The following is a 25,461-nucleotide window of genomic DNA, read 5'->3' as shown; positions in this document are numbered from 1 at the left end:
AGCCCTCTTTCAAGCGGTCATGGCAAAAAAAAAAACCAAAACTAACCATGAAGAGAGATGGACTACATCAGGATCCCATATTAGGACCCAAGTGCAGCCGTGCAACAACTGACACTTCAACACCACATTGTGACGATGCGGGTTCTGGCTCCATGCTCCCATCTGAAATTTGGGAGCCCTTGAACCCAACACCGTCGATAATGTCACCGAATGAGCTAAACAGTGAGACAACATTTGAGCAAGGGGATGGTATAAAAAAAGTGCAAAAGTGCTTTTATTAAATTATTCAACAAAAACAAAGTGCTCAATTAAATTGCAGTGTTTCAAAAGTTCAATAAATAAATAATCCTTGAAAGAAATTGTGGAGGTTAAAATCAATATATAGAAAAAATCCTCTAAAAACAACGAGGTACAATAGTACAGGAAGTAATATGTTAAAACCAATAGCCCGGTGTCTTCTGCTTCCATGGCGGCTCCCCTGCTACGCCCATCTGGTCTGCTCTACAGGAGAGTCGCCTACCTGCAGGATCAGCTGCCCTTCAATCAGGTCCGGTAGCCCTTCGACCCTTGGCTTCGTCAGGCTCCCAACCGGACCAAGACTTGGGTTATTTCCCAGCGGCCAAGGTGCTCACGCTGGGACTACACCAGCCCAAAGCCTTCTCGACTCCCGCTCCTTCTTCGGTCAAGTCGATTCCTCCACTGGTCACTCCAGCTACTTAATCGCTCAGCTGGAGCGACTGCTTTCTCAGCCCCACTGAGTGTCGGCCAAACACTCCCCTCGTTCGCTCTTCCGTACCGGCGTGCTCCCTTACTTCCTGCTTTCTTCATCAACCTCCGTCTTTTTCGTTTCATTTTTTCCTTCTCTCCCAACCAACTCACACTTCTTTTATAATGCGAGGGGCCATAGCAGCTGTAGCACATTAGCCATGGGAACAATCACGGATGTGGGGAGTCCCTCACCTGTGCACTTGGTGAGAAACGCCCACACCGCAGATTGCCCCGTGGCTTGCTATGGCCCAACGCTCCCTCGCTAAGCCGCCGCGAGAGCGGTGATTATTTATTTAAAAACTGGCCCTTACTGAGAGCGCTGTGGACCCGCTATACCACACACATACAGTGGGTAGAGTACCAGTCTTGCCACCAGCCCCCTGAGTTTTCTCTTCAAGTTAGGCTTGAATGGAGGTTAACTTCATATCCAGGACGGAGCAATTACAGGTTAAGGGCCTTGCTGAAGAACCCAGCAGAGTGGAATCATTTCTGGCATTTACGGGTTTCGAACGGACAACCTTCCAGATGCCGGCACATATACATAGCCCTACCACCTTTGCCGTCACTTCCCCTACCTCTTCATATCTTAAATCATTCTTGAGGCAGATCGAAGACTTAAGTGCCAGCTTAAGTGAAAAATTAAGGAAAATGTACTAATAAAACGTAGCAATTGCAACACAAAAACTGGCTTAATCAGTTTTAAGAGATGCCGACAAAAGAAGAGAAAGCGGGCCACTAGGGTGGAGAAATGAAGAGCTGCTCAGGAAGCACCAAGCGCATCAACCTCTGAGCAAACCAATGCTGAATGTATAGAGAAAGAGTATGAAAACTATGAATGCTCAAGTAAAGTGTATTCACTTCACGTTATCGTTTAGTGTGCCATTACAGGTCATTATACGTATAATTGTTGTATCTTTTTTCTGGCATCTTAACATTAATGGTCAGGGTGACAATAAGTTAGGTTTATATTAAACAGGACTGGCTGTAGTCAAGCCTACTTGTTTTTGCTCAGCTGACTCTAATTATTCCTTTAACTGGTTTGATATATCAAGGTAGCAGTCACTTTTTCAGACAGTGCCAATTTGGCTTTGAATAACTATGTTTATTAGTTAACTGACAAAATAATGTTATTTGTTCAATGAGGTGCCCTTTATCTAATATTAGATTTTGCTTAAAGAGTTGACAACAATAAGTATCAAAAATTTCCAATAGAAAAAATCAGGAAGTGGCAAATACTTCTTTGTGGCAATGATTTTTTTATGCCAGGTTTCACTAAGAAAACGGAGAGATGAAACTTTGTGTTTATTGTCATTATTGAGTACTTTTTTCCTTTCTGATGAGTCAGGTCAGGTCGGTGAGCATGCACTGGTACAGCAAGTGGCCGCACCCACCACACAAGGAGACAGCATGGGATCCCGATTGGCAACCCCCCAGGCAGACATTTGGTCTGGTCCCACCCTTCGGAAATGACTATCTATCTGCCCCAGCCAGGTGTTACATCGGTGTTCTCTTGTCCTGGTTCAGCTGCTTGGGTCCTCACCAGTGAGGGTCCTTCACGGCAGATCACACTCGGGGTATCACGCCACATGGCAGTAGTGCCGTAACTGAAGGTTCCTCAGATAGCAGGTGATGTGCTTCATTCAGAACACCGTGAGCAACCGCTTGTTCGACACAAAGTCAAACCAGTGGTACCCAAGTATTCTCTTAAGAGACATAGTATCAAAGGAGTCCAGTCTTCATCTCAGGTCTCTGGATAGGGCCCATGTCTTGCAATCATATAGCAAAACAGGATATACCAGGACTCTAAATACTTGGACCTTCGTCCTTTTGCATAGAAATCAAGAGTGCCACACACAACTTTGGTGGGGGGATCCCACAAAGTCTTAGGATGTCCCACAGGGCAACTTGATCAGCTAAGTTGAATGCTTCATGAAAATCAAGAAAGGCTGCAAAGAAACTCTGCCAGAATTGTTTTCTGCGCTTGATGAGAACCCTCAGTGCCAGGATGTGATTGATGGTAGACTTCTTAGATGTAAAACCAAACCACTCCAGTTGCTAGTAGCCGAGCAAGTGATAATGGATTCTTTTGGGGATGACCCTAGCAAGGACCTTATCCAGCATTGAGAGCAGTGTTAATCCCCTGTAGTTGCTGCAATCCAGGCAATCATCCATCAATTTCCAGACAGGGATGACAAGTCCCATTTTCCAATCATTTGGGATGATTCCTGTCTCCCAAATGGAAGCAACGATTCCTTAAAATGCCAGGAGGACAGCCTTACCACCAGCCTAGACAAGTTCATCCCGGAGTACCACAGAACCCTGCAACCTTCACTACTCTCAGCTGGTTCACCACCTGTGCAATCTCAGTGAGATTGGGTGGTTCACAGCTAATTGGAGGATCAGCCTTGAGGACCTTGGACCCATAGATGTCCAACATCCTAGCCGAAGGATTCGTCAATAAATAATTCCAGTGATTAAAACAAGTCCTCTGTGGAGGTTTGAAAGTCGCAATAAGTAAATTAAACGCCATATTCATTCCTGCAAGCTTATTCTTTGTCACGTCCGGATGCCATGGGCATCTCGGCACCCTTCCAATCTGCCACCTTTATCAGTACCTACAGACCAGGAGCTGCCACCTTCATCAGTCTCCTAACTCATTCCTGGATACTGCCACATTGGAACCCTATCCTTCTCTGCTACTGTGGCTTCTCTCACCCTCTCGCTTCACCTTACACCCTGTCGGTTAACAAGAGCAACACAACGTTTGGGGCTCCTCCAGCCCTTCTTCTCACTCCCTATACTCAGTGAGGTGGGTGCCTCCAAAGCTTCTCCTCCTCTCACTTTACCTCTCCCCACCAGAAATCATTCTGTCTTAAGTTCATTGCAGATTCTCACCTAGTTTTCAGCTTGGGCTCCTTTTTATCCAACTTGTGGTTGCAGGCATTCAAATGATGACCAGTGGAATGCCATAGTAAACAGCCGAGTTGGCCACTCCTGCAGTTACCAAGCAATCGACTTACCAACCTACTGACATCCTTCAGCAATGCTACCTTGACCATGAGCACTCCCTCATTCACAGGCAAGACCTGCGCTGCTTGACAGTTAGTTGGTCTTTGCTTTTCTTCTCATATGCTGCATTCAGATAAGCATAGTAGTGTGAGATTTACAATTATAACAAATTTTAAAATCTTTTTTTTTTTTCAGTAGTTTTAAATGTCTAACTCAATTTTGTTATTTTCTTGTTCTCCTTGACAAATAGTGATGAGCAGAGGAGACACCTGAGCAAATGGCACTGAAAGTCTACAGCTACTTGTTACTATTGTGCTCATTAGTAAATACCAGCTTAAATAACCAGAACATTAGGAAGAGCATAGTGATAATCATGGTGATGATAAGAATGCTAATAAATTTAAAAATCAGGATTAAAAAAAAAAACACTACGTTTTTCTCATGTAATTTATAGTAATGCTTGTTACAATCTATTAAAAATTTAGCAAACCTAATTTTGTCATTTAAGAATTGACTCCAAAACATAGAAACTAGGAAATAATAGCTTGTTACATAGTTAGGAGTTAAGTTAAGTTAGGAGTTTAAAAGCATATTTTGGTTGAGATGAAAACTAGTGCTGGGCAGTATGACCAAAATTCTATATCAAGGTATTTTTAAAAATTATACCGGTTTCACTGTATTTGACAGTATTTTTTTCCCCATCCATGAATGGATGTTAACCACATTTTCCACTGCAATTACTGCAGTAGACTGGCTAAGAATTAAGAAAAGCCAGTTCCACTGTCATGAGATTTGTACAATACAGATTTGGATGGCCCCATAAAGTGATAGTTTTCAAAGGGGTGGCACTAATGAAGAGTTGCATGACAATTGCAGTCAAAATAAAGAACCCTTTTATTGAACAAATTTTGCAAACAACTTAAAACTATAATTTTGCCAACATATTTTCAACCATCCAAAGAGGCATTTAGACTTAGTAAAATATCCAGAGGTGCTTGTCAAAAGTTGTATTGCACTGATCCAACCTTAGAAAAGGAATAAATAGTAAATATTTTTCGTAAACCAACTACACTTTCTGTTAATGTTAACAGTCTCTGTCCACTGACACGTTAAAGTAACTTTTTAAACAACTTTACCATCATTAAACTGCATAATATTTAAACTAATAAATAATGACAATGAAATAAATAATAGTTCAACTTCCAGTAATAATACTATTACTTCAAAGCTTCAAGCCCCGGACCATTAAACAGTATTCACCAAATAAAAATAAAATAAAACAAGTGCAACTTGGTGATGAAATCTTTACCAACTGATCCATCATATTGCAAATTGCATTAATATGGACCTTGCTTCAAGCTAAGCTATATACATAAATAATACAACTGCAACTTGCTTTTATAGTGCTATTTGTTGTATAACGGGTCTGCGGCTTTAAAAAAAAAAAAAATATGGCCAGTTTTTAAATCCAGTTAGCTGTGTCTGTGTCTCCATGGGCAGGACTGCAGGGAGTTGAAGAGGTAATTGGGGCGAGTCGCACCTGCACGTGCGGGTGTGATCATTCTCAATTGCTTCATCGCCTTACTCAGGCGTATGAATAAGGCTCTGCGTCCACTGAGACGTACATTTATGGGCCAGCAGGATAAGGAACAAAAAAAAGATAGAACAGAAGGAGGTTAAAAAACGGAAATGGCAGTCATGGGAGACGAACCAGACACCAGGAAGGAGAAGGCAGCACGAGCTGGGACTCTGTGAGGGAGTGCAGGCTGAGACACTCTAGGGGCTGGTTCGCCCCACTGACTAAGTGTGTAGAGTGGGGCGAGCGAAATGTAAGGCAATAATAATAATTAATTTTATTTATAAGTCACTTTACATTAGTAGTAAATCTCAAAGTGCTACATAAAAATATTTAACAAAGACAAAACAAGATAAAAACAGAGATAAAACAACAATAAATAGTGGCATTCTTTTTAACATGCTTTCCTAAATAAAAAAGTCTTTAGCTGGTTTTTAAAACAGCCCACAATCTGCTGTGTTCTCAAGTTCTCTGGTAGGGCATTCCAGAGCCGTGGTGCAGCGATTTCAAAGGCCTCCCAGTGGATCCAAGCAGCAACTGAGTGATCACCAAGGAAGACGGGAGGTGTGCCGACCTTGGACGGTCTGGGTGCTACTTGGCTTGCAGTATTATCCAGTACTATAGAAACAGAAGTCACACATTTTAAAATAATAATGGTCCACATCCGACCGTTCAAAACCCAAGTATCTCCAGACAACAGACATGACTTCCTTTTTCAGCAAAAGTTCTTCTGTGTCATCATGTTCAACTTTATTGTCTGCTACAACTTCAGTTTTGGAATGTTCTCTGTCCATTTTCACCACACAATACCTCCACTAATGCATGTACACCGTTGCATGCGTATTTAGCAGTGTAGCTGTGAAAACGGTCCCCTCTTAAACAGTTTCCTGCTGTGCCATGTTCTGAATGTTGTTTAGGCTATTTAAACCAGTGTTGCGGTATAAGAAAAATCCTTATCATAACAAAAATATAAAACGGTTTTCGGTGTGAACCGGTATACCTCCCAGCACTAACGAAAACCTGAATCCTCATTGGGCTCTTTAAGAATCACTAAATTAGGTGACAAACTGCTGGTTCCTTTGTCACTTGCATCTCATTGTCAATTATAAGGTAGTTAAGAAAACAACTGTTTATGACTAAAAAAGTAGTTAAGGGTTTTGGAATCTGTACAAGTGAGTCAACGAAAACGAAGCACAACAATGTTACTTAATCAATAATTGTTTTAGCAGCAATTAATGGTTTTGAATTTAAAAACTGAGCTGGAACAAAAAAACATCCTATTAGAACCAGACTTGAGGGCTCTTGCTGTAGTATATGGCACAACATGGGCCTGTCCTAGCTGTAACATAGTAGTGTACAGGTTATTAAAAAATTGTAGTAATGCAGAATGGTGTAAAAAACAGTGGAAACAGGTGATATTTATACATTACATATTTACATTTTGTGAGGGCTAAATGAGTCCCTGGAAATGTCACACTACACCACCGGATGGTCATTTCAGTATGCCGCAACTACCCCCTACTCTCTTAGATTGTGTACATGTATATAAAGTCTGTGACTGAAAATTGCTGAAAGAGTCCTGTAAGATAATGGCTACTTTTCATCCTGGTGCATAACTTAAGTGCGTTTGCACATTGAAACACAGAGTGGAATCAGGAAAAAGCCTGAAATGTCATCAAAAGAACACACAAACATTGTAACTCTTGCTGTGTTTCTTTTTATGTTCCCTTTCAATGCCTCTGACAATTTTTATATCTCTTGAGTTAAGTGGCTCCATTAATTTGTCCATAGTGTACAGATTGGCAGTTTGCAATAAACCCAACAAATAACAGTATAATAAGTGTGAGCTCAGTGATGCTTTTGAAATTATAGTTCCCACATGTTTTATTCATATAGTTAATGAACGATAAATAAGGAAAAAAAATCTGATCATGTGAAGTAAGATTTAAATAGTAAAGAGTGCAACAAAGTAGATTTTTGCTCTGCTACCTCCAAACATATTTTTGCACTAATATAAGTTGACTCAAAAATTCCAAACTTTAAATTGAAAATTGAGGAGAATGTTGTTTAATTGAGTTAGAAAGCTACCTCAATTCTGAAATTACAAATTCTTCATTGAGGATTTCTTATGCGACACCTGTCACTTGAATGTTGTAGATGTTACACTAATTACAAAGAATTTCTTTTTCTTCCTTTTCATCTTTTCCCACTTTCATGGGGGGGTCGATGTGCTTAATCAGCCTGTTCCAGACAGCGCATTCCTGCACCTCCTCGCTATTCAGACCCTTTTCCTTTAGACCTTCTTTTACTTTATCCATCCACCACCACATTAGCCTCCCTTATCTTCTCTTTATCTGCACTTCCATTCCCATTTCTCTTTTACTCACATATTTTTGTTGTCTCTCCTCATCATATGATCTATATACCACTTCAACCTATGTTTCTGTACTTTCTTCCACTTTTGTTGTACCTCTTATTGTCTCCTTTCTTATTCTGTCAATTTTTGTAGCTCTACACATCCATCTCATTGTTCTCTTTTCTGACACATCTAACTTCTTCTCCTGCTTTACCTTTACTGCCGATATCTCAGCTTCATAAATCAATGCTGGTTTTATGAATGACTTAAAGACTTTGTGTTTAACTTTCGTGTTAATTCTTCAGTCACACAGTATTTCTAATACCCTCTCCATTTATGCTGAATTTCTACTGGTAAAATAACATTTTCAATTAGTAATGTGGGGAGGATTATAAAGTTACTTTAAGCTGTGCTTAGCCAGTTTCTCAGCTTGTTGTGTCGCTAAAAGATGTTCATATGAACCCAGCTGTAATTTTCATAGTTTAAATATTTCTCCTGAATTTTTTTAAAGCTTGCGTTTGAAAGTAGGTAAAAGTGTGTCTTATAATGCAGTGTAATTATGTGTATAACTGTGTATACATATTTTGAAGTTTTGTTTGTTTTTTTTTTTCTTCTTTTTTTTTTTATTTGTAAGGTTTGGCAAGGAAAGTATAGATCGGATTGTCACATGGCTAAAAAATCACAATTTTCCAAAGGATTCCTCTGTACTTGATATAGGAACAGGAAATGGAATGCTGCTTGTGGAAATGGTAAATCTGCTTTTTAACACAACCTAATATTTTCAATGAATAATCTTCTTGCTGCCTCTTTCGGTAAACTGTCATGAACAAATCCTTCATTGTCCTTCCAAATGTCCAGTAGTGATACAGGCATAAATTTTAGAAAATGTTACTTCAAATGATACCGTCAGTCAATCCATGCTTGTTTAAGTGACAATGAAAAACTTGTTTCCAGAAACAGTGGTACAATAATTTTATGAAATCATTTACTATAATAACACATACATATGTCTGAACAATACTGGGAGGAAGGCAAGAACCAGCTGAGGGTGGGACACAAATTCTTTGTAGTTAACTTTCATATGCACACATGCACACAAAGAGTGAAGGCTCGGACCACCTAATCAGTTTAGAACTGTCAAACATTTACATTTCTGAGAATTTGGAGCAAAGTACAGCATCCAGATTACACACACAAATCTAGGATTTAAACCCTGAAGTCAGAGATTGTGAAGTGTCAGTGTCTTCCTACCATTGAACCACTATTCCTTCCAAGCAATAGCTGTAGAGTAGCAAAAATAACAACTTGCAAAAAAAAAACCAAAACAATACATTTTATATTATAAACAAGCTGACATTTAGTTCAATATGCTAATGTTTTGCTGGACTGTTTAGAGTAGGCTGAATGTTGAATTTTTAAATGTTTATGCTATGTTATTGGTAGAAAATGTAATGTAGCCATAGAGCCATGTAATTTTTATAAAAGCGTGTGTGCATGTATATACATGAATATACACTGCTCAAAAAAATTAAAGGAACACTTAAATTACACATTGGATCTTGATGAACAAAATATTCAAGTCGATAATCTTTACTGAGTAAAACTGTGTACTTCATTGAGAAAAAAAATGATGTAACAACAATCAATGGAAACCAAAATCACCAGCCCGTTGAGGGCTAGATTCAACATCGCACAGAAAATCAAAGTCAAAAATTGAAATGATAGGTTGATCCAAATTGTGTGCATTTCATTATGGCAACTCATAATGTGAATCGGTAGTGTGTGAGGCTCCAGTGTGCCTGTGTGCACTCCTGCCAATGCCTGGGCATGCTCCTGATGCGTCGGTGAATGGTGTTCTGGGGGATCTCCTCCCAGTCCCTGGATCATGACACCAGTGAGGTCCTGGGCAGTCTGTGGCACTACTTGGTGTCATCTGATGCATCAATCCGTAACGTTCATCCAGGAACTGCCTACACACTCAGGTCACATGAGGCCAGGCATTGTCCTGCACCAGGAGAAACCCAGGGTACACTGCACCAGAGTAAGGTGTAACAGTGGCTCTGATGATTTTATCCTGGTACCTAACAGCAGTCACAGTACCATATCCAAGCATGTGGAGGTCTTTGTGACCCTCCAAAGTATGCCTCCCCAGACCATCACTGACCCACAACCAAACCAGTCATGCTGGATAATGTCGCAGGCTACATAATGTTCACTATGGCATCTCCAAACTCTTTCATGTCTGTCACATTTGCTCTGTGTGAACCTGCTGTCATCTGTGAAGAGAATGGGGCCTCAGTGGTGGAGCTGTCAATTATGGTGTTCTCTACTGAATGCCAATTGAGCTACATGGTAATGGGCTGTGAGCACAAGTCTTACTAGCAGATGTTTGGCCCTCATGCTATGGAGTTTGTTTCTTACAGTTTGGTCAGAAACATGCTCACCACTAGCCAGCTGGAGGTCATTTTGTAGGGCTTTGACAGTGCTCCTCCTGTTCCTCCTTGCACAAAAGAGCAGATACCGATCCTGCTGCTTGGTTAATGCCCTTCTATGACCCTGTCCAGCTCCTTGTATTTCCTCCATGCTCTTGAGACTGTGCTTGGAGACATGGCAAATCTTCTTGTGATGGCATGTATGGATGTGCCATCCTGGAGCAACTGGACTACCTGTACAACCTGAATTGGCTGCATGTACTGTCTCACACTACCAGTAGTGACGAGAACACTAACAAAATGCAAACTTAGAGAAGAATCGGTCAGGAAGGATAAGGAGAGAGCAATTGTTTGTGGCCACCACCTGCAAAACCATTCCCTTTTGGGGAGTTGTCTTACTTTTGCTTTTCCATTTACAGTTACAGGAAACGTTTAGTTGCAGTTATTGCTGCAAAGGGCGGTCACGCCAGATACTGAAAGCAAAGGTTCACATACTTTTGCCACTCGCAAATATGTAATATTCAATCAATGTATGTTCAATGTACTTTTATGACTTGAGTGAAAATCTGATGATGTTTTAGGTCATATTTATGCAGAAATATAGAACATTCTAAAGGGTTCACAAACTTTCTAGCACCACTGTATACCTACGCAGCAGTAACATTTAAAGTGAAGCCCTGGGGGATGCCATATACTATAACTTCAGAACAAAGTGAGAAGGAGTTTACATTAAAATTTTCTACATAGTGTATTTGATTTGATAATTATGAACTAAATTACTCAAGAACAATACAAGATAGTGCAACATAATTTTCAAGCCTGTCATATTTTGCAGGAGACACATGCTGCTTGAAATGCTACCCTAAAGCCACCCACACTCTCATATTTCAAAACAGGCAGCATAGAACATCATATACAAATATTAGATAAAAAAAAGTACTTATCTTATAATGTTGATTTAACTTTTAGAAGAATACGACTGTGAATGTAACACATCAGCACTATTAACACCATCAAAGAGAAGTCTCCACTACTGTAGGAACAACGATGATTTCTTGTCTGTCATTGAGTTAACCAGCTTAATTGGTTCAGAGAACAGTTTCTTAGTTGTATTAACTAGGGATGCTCTGATCAGGTATTTTTAGGCTCAATACAGATCACTGATTTCAGGAAGAGAATTGGCTGATTCTGTTTCTGATTCCAATTTGTTTTATGTACATTTTGTTTTTATTTTTTAATAAGCTCCTGCAAAACCAGTCATGAAGAAGCATTAAGTCATGTGTTAAACTGGTATTTGTATAACAAAACTGTAGACCACATGTGTTACCTGTTCATTTTTTATTAATTTGAAACAACTGTAGGCTTATTATTCAGTGAAAACAAAAAATAGTCAAAAAAACCCTTAAAAATGTTTTTTAAACTAATAAAACATGTACAAAAATATTTGTCCATAATACACATGACAAAAATGAAAATACAAATTCTAGTCATAATTACATGCCACAATTCTAATAAAATGTTCATGTTTATAAAGAAGTTGCAGTGTACATATGAAATCAACACATTTTGTTCTTAAGCTAACAAGCCTATTGTTTACTAAGCAGTGAGGGCAAATTCTTTTATCTTTTCGCTTTTTTCAGACAAGGAGTGTCTGTTTTAATTAAAGGACATAATTAAGTGATCTCAAAGCATTCTCTTTTAATTTCTGCCAAAGAGATACTTCCTTATTTCTTACTTCAGCTGGACAAGGCATGTCTGCCACTATTCTTCTTTACACACAGGGTGACTCCTCAGATGCACTTTTCTCTGTTTATTAATCAATCCACTTTCTTGAATGTAAAAGCCAAAATTTCTGCCTCCACTCTCTCCTAATGTCTGAACTTCAGCTATCTGTTTACGGGATGTTTGGCAACAAAACAACACCTATGATTCCTAAAGTACTGTAATACTTTGTGTAAAGGAGCACTACAATAAAATTACCATAAAGGTTAGAAAAGCAGATTCTGAAAAAATCAACTGAGCCATTTGGTGTGTAAAAATTTTACAGTCTTGATCCGAGGTCAGTCAAATGGAGCACCACTAAAATTAACCCCCCAAAGACACAATAGATTGCAGCACCAACAGGGTATTGTAACTACCCCTTTGTCATTGTATTTAAAAATTATTTACAACATTTGTCCAACAAAGGATACAATTTCAGTATATGCCTCGTTTGTTCCCTCTAAACAGGAATTCTGGCAATTTCTAGACTTGCAGCTATAATTTTACTTTCTTGTTTCTTCTTGGGTTCTTACATGTCAAAATACCTTCTACAGCTTTCATTTCAGTACAGTGCTTCAAACAGTATAGCAGCACAGCCATTATATAGACAGGATTTGTAATTATTCAACAAGGCTTAATTAACTTCCATAGCTGGAGAAAAGATGTAAGTTGTTAACCCATTACTTTTTTCCTGAATATTATGTTTTGATGTTTGGTAATTAAAAAAATTTTGTTAACTTCTTGGAGTTTACCACTTATTTGTGTAATTTAAGGTTATTCACTAGACTGGAAGTGCTTAAAAAAACTGTGAAAATGAGGATGTTCTAAAAAGTTTGACTGGTAGTGTATAAGGATGTTACAATACCACAATTTGTGTATCTGATAACAATACTAGTGAAATTTTATGATACTCTGTACCTTTCAATACTAAACAACAGAAATTCCATTCAGTGGCTTTTTATTAAAATTACCTCCATTATTGAGTAGAAAAATATTGTAGCTTTTTTCTTTAATACAATATAAACTTTATAAATACTGACAATAACAACAGATTTAGAATACTGGCATATCCATCAAGAGGTCTTCTAACCATTATTTAAGTGAACAAGTATTGGCATTCATAAATATCAAAATACAGTGCAAAAGTTGAATTTTAATGTGCATCAGGGATGATGATCCCCCCCAGTGTCGCAAAAGATTGGGGTTTAATAATTTTGGAGGAATTTCAGCATAATGTTTATAAAGAATTATATACCATGAACTAACTAATTCATTTTAGAATGCAAATTTTCTACATTTACTGTATTCTCTGCCATTTTTTATCCAGTGACTAAACAATACACCTTTAAACATATAATAAACATAAACTTTCAAGCATTACTATGTACTGTATGTACTCTTGAATTACTGAGTTCCAAGATAATTCCTGATATTTCCATTTAAACAACTCTTTAAAGTGTTATTTGTAAAAATGTGCTTTTAAAGTTTGGTTTGTCAGTGAACCACTCTGTTAGGTTTGTAAAATTTTCTCTTCTAAGATATAGGATTTGCATCATTATCTGGTTAAAAGAAAGTAATATTTAACATAGTTGTCAAATTAATTCAAATTTCAAATGTCAGAAATTCCAAAAGACTTATTTTTCCATATGAATCATTTGTCCCAACTTTGCTCCCTATGTGATATCAAACTTGTCAATTATATATTAACACTTTATTTCAGAACACCAATTAAAAAGCCTTTGTTTTGCTGTTTTCATGGTTTCTTACATGATCAGACTCTGTTACTACTTATTGCCTGTGTACAAATCCAGAATCTAAAAATTACTTTGGCTGTTGTTATCTGTAATCAATAAGTTTATAACAGTGAAACAGCATTACATTTTTCAGTGTAAGATTCAAAAATATATGAAGTATATATACTTATGAACAGCGGTTTACCTTAAAAGGCCAAATGAATGACACAAATTTAGCATTTGCAAGTGCATATGTAGCCATGAACTGTATTGTTTTTCTTGTGCTGCTAACTGCTCATTTTGATGATTTACAGGTATCTGTTAACACAGTATGAAATTTTAATAGGAAGATGCGCCTTGTCCCTTGAAGCATTGAAACACCAAAAAAAATATTTTGGTATTAACAAACGTAGCCTATCATGTCACTGCCATTATAGACAAGACAAATAGCGACTTCGTTTGAGTGTTGCCTCGATGATTACTTAATGCAGCTGTCGGTAGTGCTGCCTATCCCCCCAAATTCCTATATGCGTAACTGCACTGTAGATTTGTGTGAGGTCCCCCTTCTTCACAACTCTGAACTGTATATTTTGGTTAAAAATGGATGGATGTGCTCATTACAGTCAGAGAATGAATGCAAAGCCTCCCATCATACATTTGGACTGTGTAGGACACTATTAAAAGCGAACAATCTAATTATCTTTTCATCTCTTCTTACAAATATGTGAAAATACAAGTTAAATGATTGCACTTCATCTGATTGGTACCATTATTTCACTATCAAAGTATGCACAAATCTGTTCCTGAACTGTGGGGTAGAAGTGGCAATAACGTGAGCCTATGTGTGTGTGTCTTGCTTTTGTTTTATGAACGATTTGTGTACTTTGGTGCTGAAATTCTCCTTCACAACCACACAAGCAAATTCAGGCATGACCCCTGCTGTTTTTCTTTTTCACATGTGTTGATACTGATGCTTTTGCATCAATGCTGTAAGCAATTTATTATTTAGATTTTACTCACGTTTTCTCCTGTATTATTTTGCCTTCTGGAGGTAATTTGTCTATTAGCAGTTACGCATAGGCATAAGTGCAGTACTGACTTTTGAAGTAAATCCGATAGTATAAAAATGCTGGTACTGTTACATTTTCTGAGGTTTTGGAAATATTGGTTCTTGTGATATGGAATATATTCTATATTGCATAATCAATTTAATCATAGATCACAGTGATGCACCAATTATTGATTATATGTGCTATACAGTACACCTCCTGTACAAATAAAAGAGGGTGATTTCTAGTGTCAAAAGCTTTACTTAAATCTAGCAACATAATAACAAGCCTTTTTTTCATCACAAGACATTAAAATGTCATTGATGACATGAGTTAATGCTGGTTACTTACTGTACCCTATGAAAAACAAGACTGAAAAGTTTAAAATAGATTAATGAATAAGGCAAGACATTTTGAAAATATTTTAGGGTGGCGAGGACACTTGGAAAATGGCGCAGATGAATCTTTTCAGTAATGTTCTAACAGTTGACCCCTCTAGTACATTTAGAAACTTCCAGTCACTCTAGATCTGTTGATGATGTTTACTATATGTGCTTCCAGAACAGAGACTGAACTTTTCATTCATGTTGTTGAGACGTGTAGTGGATTTCATTTTAAAAAGTAAAGTTATGATTTGCTTTTCTGTGATTAAGTTTACATTACTAAGCCGTTGTGCGCAGGGAGAAATATGGTTTAAATGTGGAGTCTTGTCTATTTTATCATTAATAAAGTTCCTAAAATCTGTGCTGAAGATGTTAATAAGAATTTTTAGCTCAGATTTCACATTTGTTAAATTAGTAAATGTTCTAAACCAGTGGTTCTCAACCTTTATTCCTTCAAGGTCCTCCAGTGAACAACAGGAATTTGCGAGCACCCCCAATGATGTTTTCTTTCTTTTATTTTTGATACAGGAATAACAAATGTTCTTGTCTTTGAACTTAAATTTATTAACAAAATATTTCCTGCTAGTGTTATTACACTGCCTATATTTTAAAGCTTAACACATCCATAATATATTTTAAAAATAGCCTGTTTTGTTTTTATTAAATAATTTATTCTTACTAGTTTCTGAAAATAAGTTATTCTTACTAGTGTCTGAATTTCTTAATCAATATAAAATGAGTTGACATTTTTTAAGGAAAAATAGTAACAATTAATTAACAAAATACAGAATTTGTCACTGAAGATATTTTGATACCAAAAAAAGCTGCTTAGTACCCAATGATGCTTATGTATTACTTTTTAAATTATGCAGAAAATTATTATGGATTTCTAAAATTAAAATAGTAAAAGTAAGTTTTGTAATGCAGAATTAATTACATCAAATTTTTTTCATAACTTAATTACATTAGCTACTTTATTATTCTCTGGATTCAGCACTGGAGTGTTTCCTTTAGTTATAACATGTTATTTAACATGAGTGCAAATGTAAATGTGATCTAGATTAAGATAAAAAAGTCAAGTCAGTGGAAAAGGCACAAGAAGTGTGTAGGGCAGTGGAAGCAGTCGGTTAAATCACAGTAGAGCAGCCATTCCTGAGACCTGGGCACCTTTTAAAAAGTGAGTGGACTATATGGACCAGCATCTTCATCATGAAACTGTTACATTTTGCTAAAACACTGTAGCTGTTTATGGTAGTGTAGCATGTGGCCTTCCTTTCACTTTTTAAACCTGCGTCACTATGAGCCACAGGTTTCTATTCTATTACAGGTTAGTAGCTGCAGTGTGCTGTGCTCTGTGGCTTAATGTTATACATAGAGAGTTCCTAGTTCAGTGCAAGAGTGTATTGTATTCTTTTTTGTTTTGAGAAGAGCTACTATAAGTGAAGCTCCAATCAGAAACAGATTATAATTAACTGATCTGTTTTGTTGCAGAGAGTCAAATCTGAGGCTATCACAGTATCCATAAATTTTGATACAGCGTTTCATTCTTCTCTGTTTAATTTGTGACTGCCAACAATAAGAATGTCAAATGATAAGTAGGCCTAATGTGTGAATGTTCAAAACAATCCTAGAGATGACTAGGATTCACATATTTGTGAGAATAATAAATTTGCCCGCAACAAGAACTTAATGTGTTATAGCTAGGTCAGATAAAATGAAGCACCTTAAAGGATGTGAAAGTATGTAAATTTTTGTATAAAATTTGCAGTTCATTAAATAAAAGTGCAGTATTCTAAGGCCACCTCCTTGACCAGTCTTTCTTTAAAAAAAGGAAAGCCAAAATTAAATAAATGACACAAACCTAACTGTTTTTAGTTATGATGTTAATAGAAACATTTTATTTCTAAGCAGGTATCATTGTGAACTACAGTGACCTTTATGGGCTGCTTTTTAATTTTTATTTATATGAGTCAGGTTAGTGACCTAGATAATACTTGTGGAGGATGTGGTTTTAATTCTAGGTTTAATTTTGCTTTGTGTTGTTTGGCTATCACCAGATTAAAATTCTGTTTCATAAATAAATTTATGAGATGCCCTAATTCTACATTTTGGATAGCAGCTTCTGAAAAGCAACAATTACGGTAAAAGACATTGTTTAAGCACAGAGAATATTATACTTTAGTTTTAGTATCATCTTTGAAATGCTTGAAGGTAACATTTGAATGATCAGGGGCCTCATGTATAACGGCGTGCGTAAAATTCACACTAAAACATGGCATATGGACAAAACTAGGAATGTGCATACGCGCAAAAAAATCAACCAAAGTTCCTCTCACTTCCCCTTTACAATCCCAATCAAGATGAAGTTTAACTCGTATGCATGGCCTACAGCCCCACCTCCCAGAATTATGCCTATTTGAATATGGAAATCAATATAAATAGCCTCTTCCATTCATCCTTCCATCCATCCATCCATCCATCATCCAACCCGCTATATCCTAACACAGGGTCACGGGGATCTGCTGGAGCCAATCTCAGCCAACACAAGGCAGGAAACAAACCTCAGGCAGGGTGCCAGCCCACCGCAGGGCGCACACACACACACCCACACACCAAGCACACACTAGGGACAATTTAGAATCGGCAATGCACCTAACCTGCATGTCTTTGGACAGTGTGAGGATACGGGGAGAACATGTAAACTCCACGCAGGGAGGACCCAGGAAGTGAAGCCGGGTCTCCTAACTGTGAGGCAGCAGCGCTACCCACTGCGCCACTCTCTTCCATTCAGTGTTTTCTTAAAAGACAATGGAAAAATACTAATGTAAAAAAGAATAATTTTAGTGAAAGTGAAATGGAGGTCTTGCTCGGTGAAGTGTAGGCAATGAAAAACTTACTATTTGGTGGCTTAAGCAGTGGTATAAAAAACAAAAGGAAATTGATGGAGTGGAACAGTGTGGCAGAGGCACACAAAAGATCAAGTTCAGAAACTTTACAGTACCTGAAGTAAAAAAAGAAGTGGTCACATATCAAAGTTGTCGTGAAAATGCGATTCGCAGCCCACTATCTGAAGTTTAATCTTGAAAATTTACACTTTAATCTTGTTGTTTGTCATTAAAGTAGAATGTTGTAAGCTTCATCTTAAAATCGATGTTTAATTTACTAGAGTTTCTCAAACCCCATCGTAACTAAAGTAGCACGTTAAATGCTTTGTATTCAAAGTTTTCCCCGACCCAGTTGATAGTAGCTACTTGCTTCTTAAATGGGCTTTTCCTTTACATTGACAGGAGTGCACAGGCAGTGATCGCCACTCAGAATACATTTACATTCATGATATTAAAGCTCTCTGAACATTTCAGAATAGTAAGATGTATACTTGATATCATTTTCATGATGAAATGCATTAAAGCATGCATTAAATATGTGGGGGTACGGTGGCACAGTGGTATATGAGCTGGCACCCCGTCCAGGGATTGTTCCTGCCTCACTCACGATGCTCGCTGGGACATGTTGGACCCTGGATGGAATGATTTATTGCTGCAGTACTGTGTCTGTCAAATGTACCAACCTCCAATTCCTGTTCTTCTGTTTTCTTTCTCCACGTAACCAATCGCTACACAATAAATGTCTGTAATAACTGTAAAACCAGCTTTAGGCTTAGAATGCTGAATGTTCAGAACTTTAAAGGAACACTGAAAGATCTTTGTTATACATGTTTAATTATTTCATCTATCCAGGATCGCATGCGTGAGGCAAAAACAGCCCCGGACGTGGTGCCAGCTCATCACTAATGCTGCGCCACCATACTCCCACATGTTTAATTACTAAAAGTATATATTATTTAAATCAAGTTAACAGTTTATGTGCAAAATGTAATATACATACTTTAATGCGTTTCGTCATAAAAAGTATTCTAGCACCACACAGCACCAAGAGGATACCTCTTGGAAATCTAAATAGGCTTACATCATCATCTATATGCTCTCTTAGAATTTTTCCATTTGCAGTGTCTTTTAACAATGGTAAAGCAGATATGGTAGTTGGAATAGTTTGGCCATTCTATGCACTATTATATTATATATATGCAATTAGTTTCGGTGTTTTTGATAAAACCCCCATTATGGATGCAAATCTAAAAAAGAAAGGGAAATGACACAGTGTGGTCTATGGCTGACTTGTCATCCTCAGGCCACCAGATGGAGCCCTCCCTGCAGCATGGCGGTGGCCCGAAGACCAGCAGGGAATCCTGGACAATGGAGTTTTCATCCACAGCCCTGCTGGATACCACAGGGGCCGCTAGATGGAGCTGCAGGGAAGAGCAAAGAATATTATTTGCCCTACGCCCCGGAAGTATGTCCGAGTCACATGGACAAGGGAAATGACGTGCTTCCAGGGTGAAGAAAAAGAAGAGTTTTGATCTGACTTGGATGTGCTAAGAAGTTACATGGACTGAGGGTTCAGAAGCACTTCTGGGTCACGGACTATAAAAGGACTGTGGCAGCTCCCAGACGGCGAGCTGAGCTGGGTGGATGGGTGGCAACACGTCTGGGAGTGAAGGATTGTTTATTGTAGTGATTATTGTATTGTTTAATGAGTATAGTGGAGAGGAGGGTGCTTTGTGCACTGTTGTTTATAAATAAAGTCAACTTTTGGACTTTTATCTGGTGTCTGGCGACTTGGACAAGGGAGCGATAGCGCCCCCTATCTGTCACAACAGAAACAATGGCACTGCTTGACACTGGGTGCTGTCTGTTTGCAAAACCAAGCAAAAACATGCATACGCATTGTGTGAGGCAGCAGTGAAAATGTACATGGCTTTACAACAAGTATAGTTTTATACATCTCAAAGTGAGCATGAAAACGAGTGTACACAACATTTTTATGTGTACACACCATTTATACATGAGTGATTTGTCTTCTATTGATCCATTCTTACATACATGTACTGTGATTTGTTGATTATTTATTTATTTATTTTTTTAATTAATTTTAAAGGCAAAAAATGGCTTCACGAATCTTACTGGAATAGACTACTCTTCTGCATCGGTAGAACTTTCCAAAAGCATAATGCGGAGAGAACTCCATGATGTCAAAATACAGGTAAATGGCTACTCATTGTTTTGTGTCTTTGCTGCATGAAGTGATGGCAGTCTTGTTATCAAACTGATTGATTATTGTTCTTTCATAGCTAAGTGATGATCAGACTGAGTCTCTGCATTGTCAGGTACTCAGTTGAAGTTCTATGTAACCTTTTTTCTTTTTGAATATATTTTTTTATTTTCATTACTTTTGCTATCTGTCTTTGGGTTCTGCCATTATGTAAGTTGATTGCATGGGCATCTTCGTCATGTGATGCAGAAGTTACATGGCATGTTATGTCATCAGCATTCCTTTATAAACCACAACACTGACCACAAGGTTGTGTGTTAACTTTGAGTAGACATCATAGGAAATAACTAGTGTATGGGCGTATAATAGGGCTTCTAAACTAATATAGTTTTGTACTTGTTTTGTTTCTGTACTTTAGCTTTCAACTTTTGATTTGATTTGGTGTTTAGGCTTTAATGTAATTGTGCTTTAACATTTCTTACTACTATTTTCAATGACCCTTTAATTAGACCTCCATTTCCAGATCATAGATTACAAGTACTTCTGTTTTCTATTCCTAGATCTGTTTAAAACTTACTTTTTTCAAATGTGATAACAAAAGTTCAGATCTCTTACAGTGAATGACCCTGAAATGCAGTTGGTATTTTAGGATATAGAACAGCTGAAGAAACATAACAAGACATTGCAGGCATGGCTAAATGATCTCACTGCTTCTGTTCAGTATTGGTCAATACGTTTTACCAGCTTGAAGCAAAGGATAGACACAGTGTTGTTCATTCTGCCCAAATGGTTAAGGAACCCCTGGGATTTTAAGATTCCTTAACCATTTCTGACTGGTTCACAATCAGCAATCAAACATTTGTTCATCTGTTAAGAGTAAGATTTCCTTTATAGTTTCATTATTTAATCAGCAACATTTGGGATGGGCCTCCACACTTAGGATGTTGGAAATTCCTGTTCTGATAATCTAAGTGCATTTTTGAATGAATTTGAGACTTATTTCTGACCTGCCAAAGTGTGACCACTATTTGATTATTAAATGTCAGACAGGGAAGCCAGTCTAGTAATGAATGTTAGTTCAGTTTAAGACATTAGCTTCAGGTATTGATTGGACTACTGGTACTTAAATTTTGTTTTTTGAAGCAGTCTCATGAAGTGAAAGGTAAAGATTAGTGACTCATTAAATTAAACTGTCTGACATTAATATTTGCTCCGTGTAATTCAGAAAGTTAGCAACGAAAAGAACGTGTCAGCATGTCACAGTATAAATGTGTGGACTTCAAGGATAGTCTTCATTCTGTGGAAATAATAAAAAATTATTATTGAAGAGGAAAAAAAAAACTAATTGGATGGATAATTTGTGGAGATTCTGCTCTCCTGGTAGTAACATGCCCAAAAATCTCCAGAGAATGGAATCACATATTATGTGGATTTGTGGAATAGGGTTCAACGTGCTAAAAATAGCACTTTATTTCCTGTGTGAATTGCAAATATTTTAAGCTTTTATGCTTTTGTTGACTTTGGAGCAGTGAATTTTATTAATTCCAGTCTCCAGTCTTTTGGAAAAGTTGAAAGATTCTGAAAATTCTTTGTATCTAAAGCTTTGTATCCAGTCATTTGATAAAGAACTTACTGGAAAATAAAATCTGCAGTATGGTTCCTGTGCTGTCGATGGTTATGGAGTGTATACATCGCTAAAATCTGACCTTTTATACAGAACCTTGTTCTCAAAGTAATCTTAGGGTATCATGGGTATAGATGACATAATTTGCAATTCAGCTGGCACACCCTTGAATTAGAATCTTGAGCTGTAATTGGTTATATTTCCAAATTAGGAAAATGAGACCACCTAATTCTTTGCATTTGTATAGCGCTTTTTCTTACTACTGTACTTAAAGCGCTCAGCAATTGCAGGTTAAAGGCCTTGCTCAAGGGCCCAACAGAGCAGAGTCCTTTTTGGCATTTACAGGATTCGAACCAGCAACCTTCTGATTGCCAGTGCAGATTCCTAGCCTCAGAGCCACCACTCCGCCTACTGTGTCATTTATAATTTACTAGTTGAATATCAGGATTACTAAGATGTATTTATTAATACATAGTACAAGCAGGAACTTCTGTTAAAGAGGTGGCAGATAAGAGAAAACAAATTTCCCTCTGAATATTGTATAGTGCAAAAGGTGTGGTACACAAGATTAAACTGCCATTTTAGTTTTTCTTCTTGCAAGCTTGCCCCTGGAAATATAGGACCTTGTACAACAATTAAGAAAAATGCACTGGTATAGTATTACCTTGTACATCTTGCTAATTTCAGTTTCAACTTCACTTTTTCATACATCTTGGGCAGATGTTTTTTGTCCATTGTCCAAATTAGTATCTCCTCTACCACTTTTAGAAAAGGATCAGGAACAAAACTTTGAGGTTAAAAAATTGTGGATTTATTGCATTGGGCTGAAACAGCATATTATATAATACTGTACACTGGAGTCGCTGCAGTTCTGAGCATCGTTCATAGTACTAGTTAGGGATATTCATGTTCTGAGGCTCTTCTGTCAATTTCATCTGTGTCCATGCAAACCTGAATTTTGAATATGTGAATTTGGAGTTTAAGCCTTAGGTGGGTAAAAAAAACAAAAACTGGTTTGAGTTACTAATAATTCTTTGTGTGTTAGTGTCTGAATATTTTTGTTATATTGGTCATTGTTTGCTAGTTTGTTTATGGGAGCTGTCTTATTTTATGATTTAGTGGCATGGGTCCTAACATATTATTTAGGGGCCACGGCAGTTGTTGCTAGTCATGTGATGCTAAAGTTGTGTGGTGTATGATGTCATTAATCCTCATCCATAAAGCACACGTTTATTGTCGTGTATATAGTACAACAGAATTCTTGCTTATATATCTCAATTGACAAGAATTCAGTACCAACAAAAGACATACATATACAAAAACAATATACAGCATGCAACTTGTGTATATCTGCACTTTGTCTGTAATTCAAAGGAAAGACCTGGCATAAGCGAGGCTAAAAAACTTCTACAACAAGCTTTTATAACAAGCTTTTATAATATAGGATTTTGATTTTATCTTTTTTCCACTTTGTTGTTTACCTTTCATTTTGATTTGAGCCACTTCTTTGAACACTACTTCAGTTATCTGCATTTTCAGGTCACAGGCTACTTTTTTTCTTTTTCTAGTTTCATTTCAATTTCCTTTTCATAAATATGATCATAACGTGTGTGTGTGTGTGTGTGTATATATGTGTGTATATATATATATATATATATATATATATATATATATATATATATATATATATATATATATATATATATATATAAAATACACGTGTGTGTGCGCGTGCGTAAAATAAATAAATAAATGTTTATTCTTATCTTTAGCACTAGTACTAATCCTCCAGTTAAATGATTGTGTTGAAGATAAAAGTTGACCAAATGTGCTTGGATGTATGCTCCGCCTGTATATTTGTTCCCCATTTTCTAGATTTGGCTTTAAAGCGTCAGTAAAATGGTCTTTATTCTAAAGCCTCTAACAAGTAAATTGGTAAATGTATTTTTTCTTGACCAGATACATATGCTGCTTTTGCTGCCATGATATTTGGAACAGACATCTGGGCTTGTATTGATTCCTCACAGCTCTATGGAAGAAACTGAAGGTACCTACAGTATGATAAGAAGTCATATTTACTCTCTAACATAACACTCCTAAAATCATTAAATTAAATTCAAGGTTATGGGGGACATGGTGATCTTGGGCAAGCATTGCTCACTCATCTGTACACCCATGATGCCAGTTTGGCATCGTTGGTTAACATAACAAATGTGGACAATTTGAGCATGTGGTGAAAAATCCACTTGGACATTAAGAGAATGGCCACACTTTACACAGAAAACAAGCAGACGTGGGAATCCAAAGAGAGAGGCAGAATAACTAGTGCATCCTCATTTCCTAATTGCATATTTTTTCTGTAATTGCTGGTGAAGAACAGCCTTCATGTTCTCCCTAGTAATTAAGTAACCTTTAAAATGAATTCAAACAATGAAAAGTCTTTTATTATTTTGTATAGAGTGTAACATCAGTCTCTCTTAGACTTGCCCTTAAGGGCTGGACAAACAGAAGAAAATGCGTGTGTTTTAATTTGTTTCTCAGAAAGGTGGTACAAAGATTTGCTGACATTCACACCTAAGTTTTACTGTAGTGGGCTGTCAATTAATAAAAAAAATAATTTTTCCATGTTGGTATAAAAATAATAATTTTTATAGAAATGTGTATACATTTTAGCATCAGCTCCCGGCCAAATAATATATACTAACCAACCTGCGGGGTACCATCCATCCATCCATTTTCCAACCCGCTGAATCCGAACACAGGGTCACGAGGGTCTGCTAGTTCCAATCCCAGCCAACACAGGGCACAAGGCAGGAACCAATCCTGGGCAGGGTGCCAGCCCACTGCAGGACACTCACAAACACACCCACACACCAAGCACACACTAGGGCCAATTTAGAATCGCCAATCCACCTAACCAGCATGTCTTTGGAATGTGGGAGGAAACTGGAGCGCCCGGAGGATACCCACGCAGACACGGGGAGACCATGCAAACTCCATGCAGGGAGGACCCGGGAAACGAACCCAGGTCTCCTAACTGTGAGGCAGCAGCGCTACCACTGCACCACCGTGCCGCCCACGCGGCGTACCGTACGCCGCATAATCAGGCCGGTTTTTTAATGATATTTAAGCACAGGGAGAAAATTAACATTTGAAAAATCGGTAATGTAATAAATCAGCAAGAAAAGCAACATTGTAACAATGCACGGAACGAACCAGCACACAATCGTCGGTGACTGAAAACTAGCGGACCGCTATCGCGCCTTCTCCTCACAGACGGAGGGATGGGGGTGGACGTCGCTCAGGCGCGGGGGGTGGAATGGGAGCAGAGGAGAAGGACGTCCATTCCACACCCTCCGTCATGCTAGTCTGCTGATTTCTTGTTCAGTATGCACTGCCTGCTCATGTGCCCACCTCCAACTCGTCACTTGAGTCGTTGTCGTCTTTGCACCTGTGACTCACGTAGACTTTTCATTGATTGCTCTGTGCGGTTTTGGCTGCTTTTCTATATATAATCCACCAAGACACCCGACCACGGTAGTAGGCGAGGTGGGAGGGGGGTGTATACAAAGGGTAGGGACGTATGTTTGTCGTGGATGCGAAGTGCTGTATGTAGCGTGTAAAACAGTTTGCTATGGTGCACGCGGTTGTGCGTCGTAAC

The 25,461-nt window shown here is 37.8% G+C and overlaps 1 protein-coding gene across 1 annotated transcript in view; it reads left to right on the top strand.

Annotated features, from left to right (window-relative positions):
• Positions 1-25,461, top strand: part of eef1akmt2 (EEF1A lysine methyltransferase 2) — a 50,078-nt gene that overhangs the window by 13,269 nt on the left and 11,348 nt on the right. Inside the window, exons 3-4 of the mRNA XM_039769730.1 lie at positions 8,344-8,458; positions 20,063-20,167. Coding sequence (XP_039625664.1) covers positions 8,344-8,458; positions 20,063-20,167 — 220 coding nt within the window. The remainder of the gene's footprint in view (positions 1-8,343; positions 8,459-20,062; positions 20,168-25,461) is intronic.

Source organism: Polypterus senegalus, chromosome 1 (genome assembly GCF_016835505.1).
Source record: "Polypterus senegalus isolate Bchr_013 chromosome 1, ASM1683550v1, whole genome shotgun sequence".
NCBI classification, from domain to species: domain Eukaryota; kingdom Metazoa; phylum Chordata; class Cladistia; order Polypteriformes; family Polypteridae; genus Polypterus; species Polypterus senegalus.
Note: the sequence above shows the minus strand (reverse complement) of the source record. Positions and strands in the feature narration are given on the sequence as shown.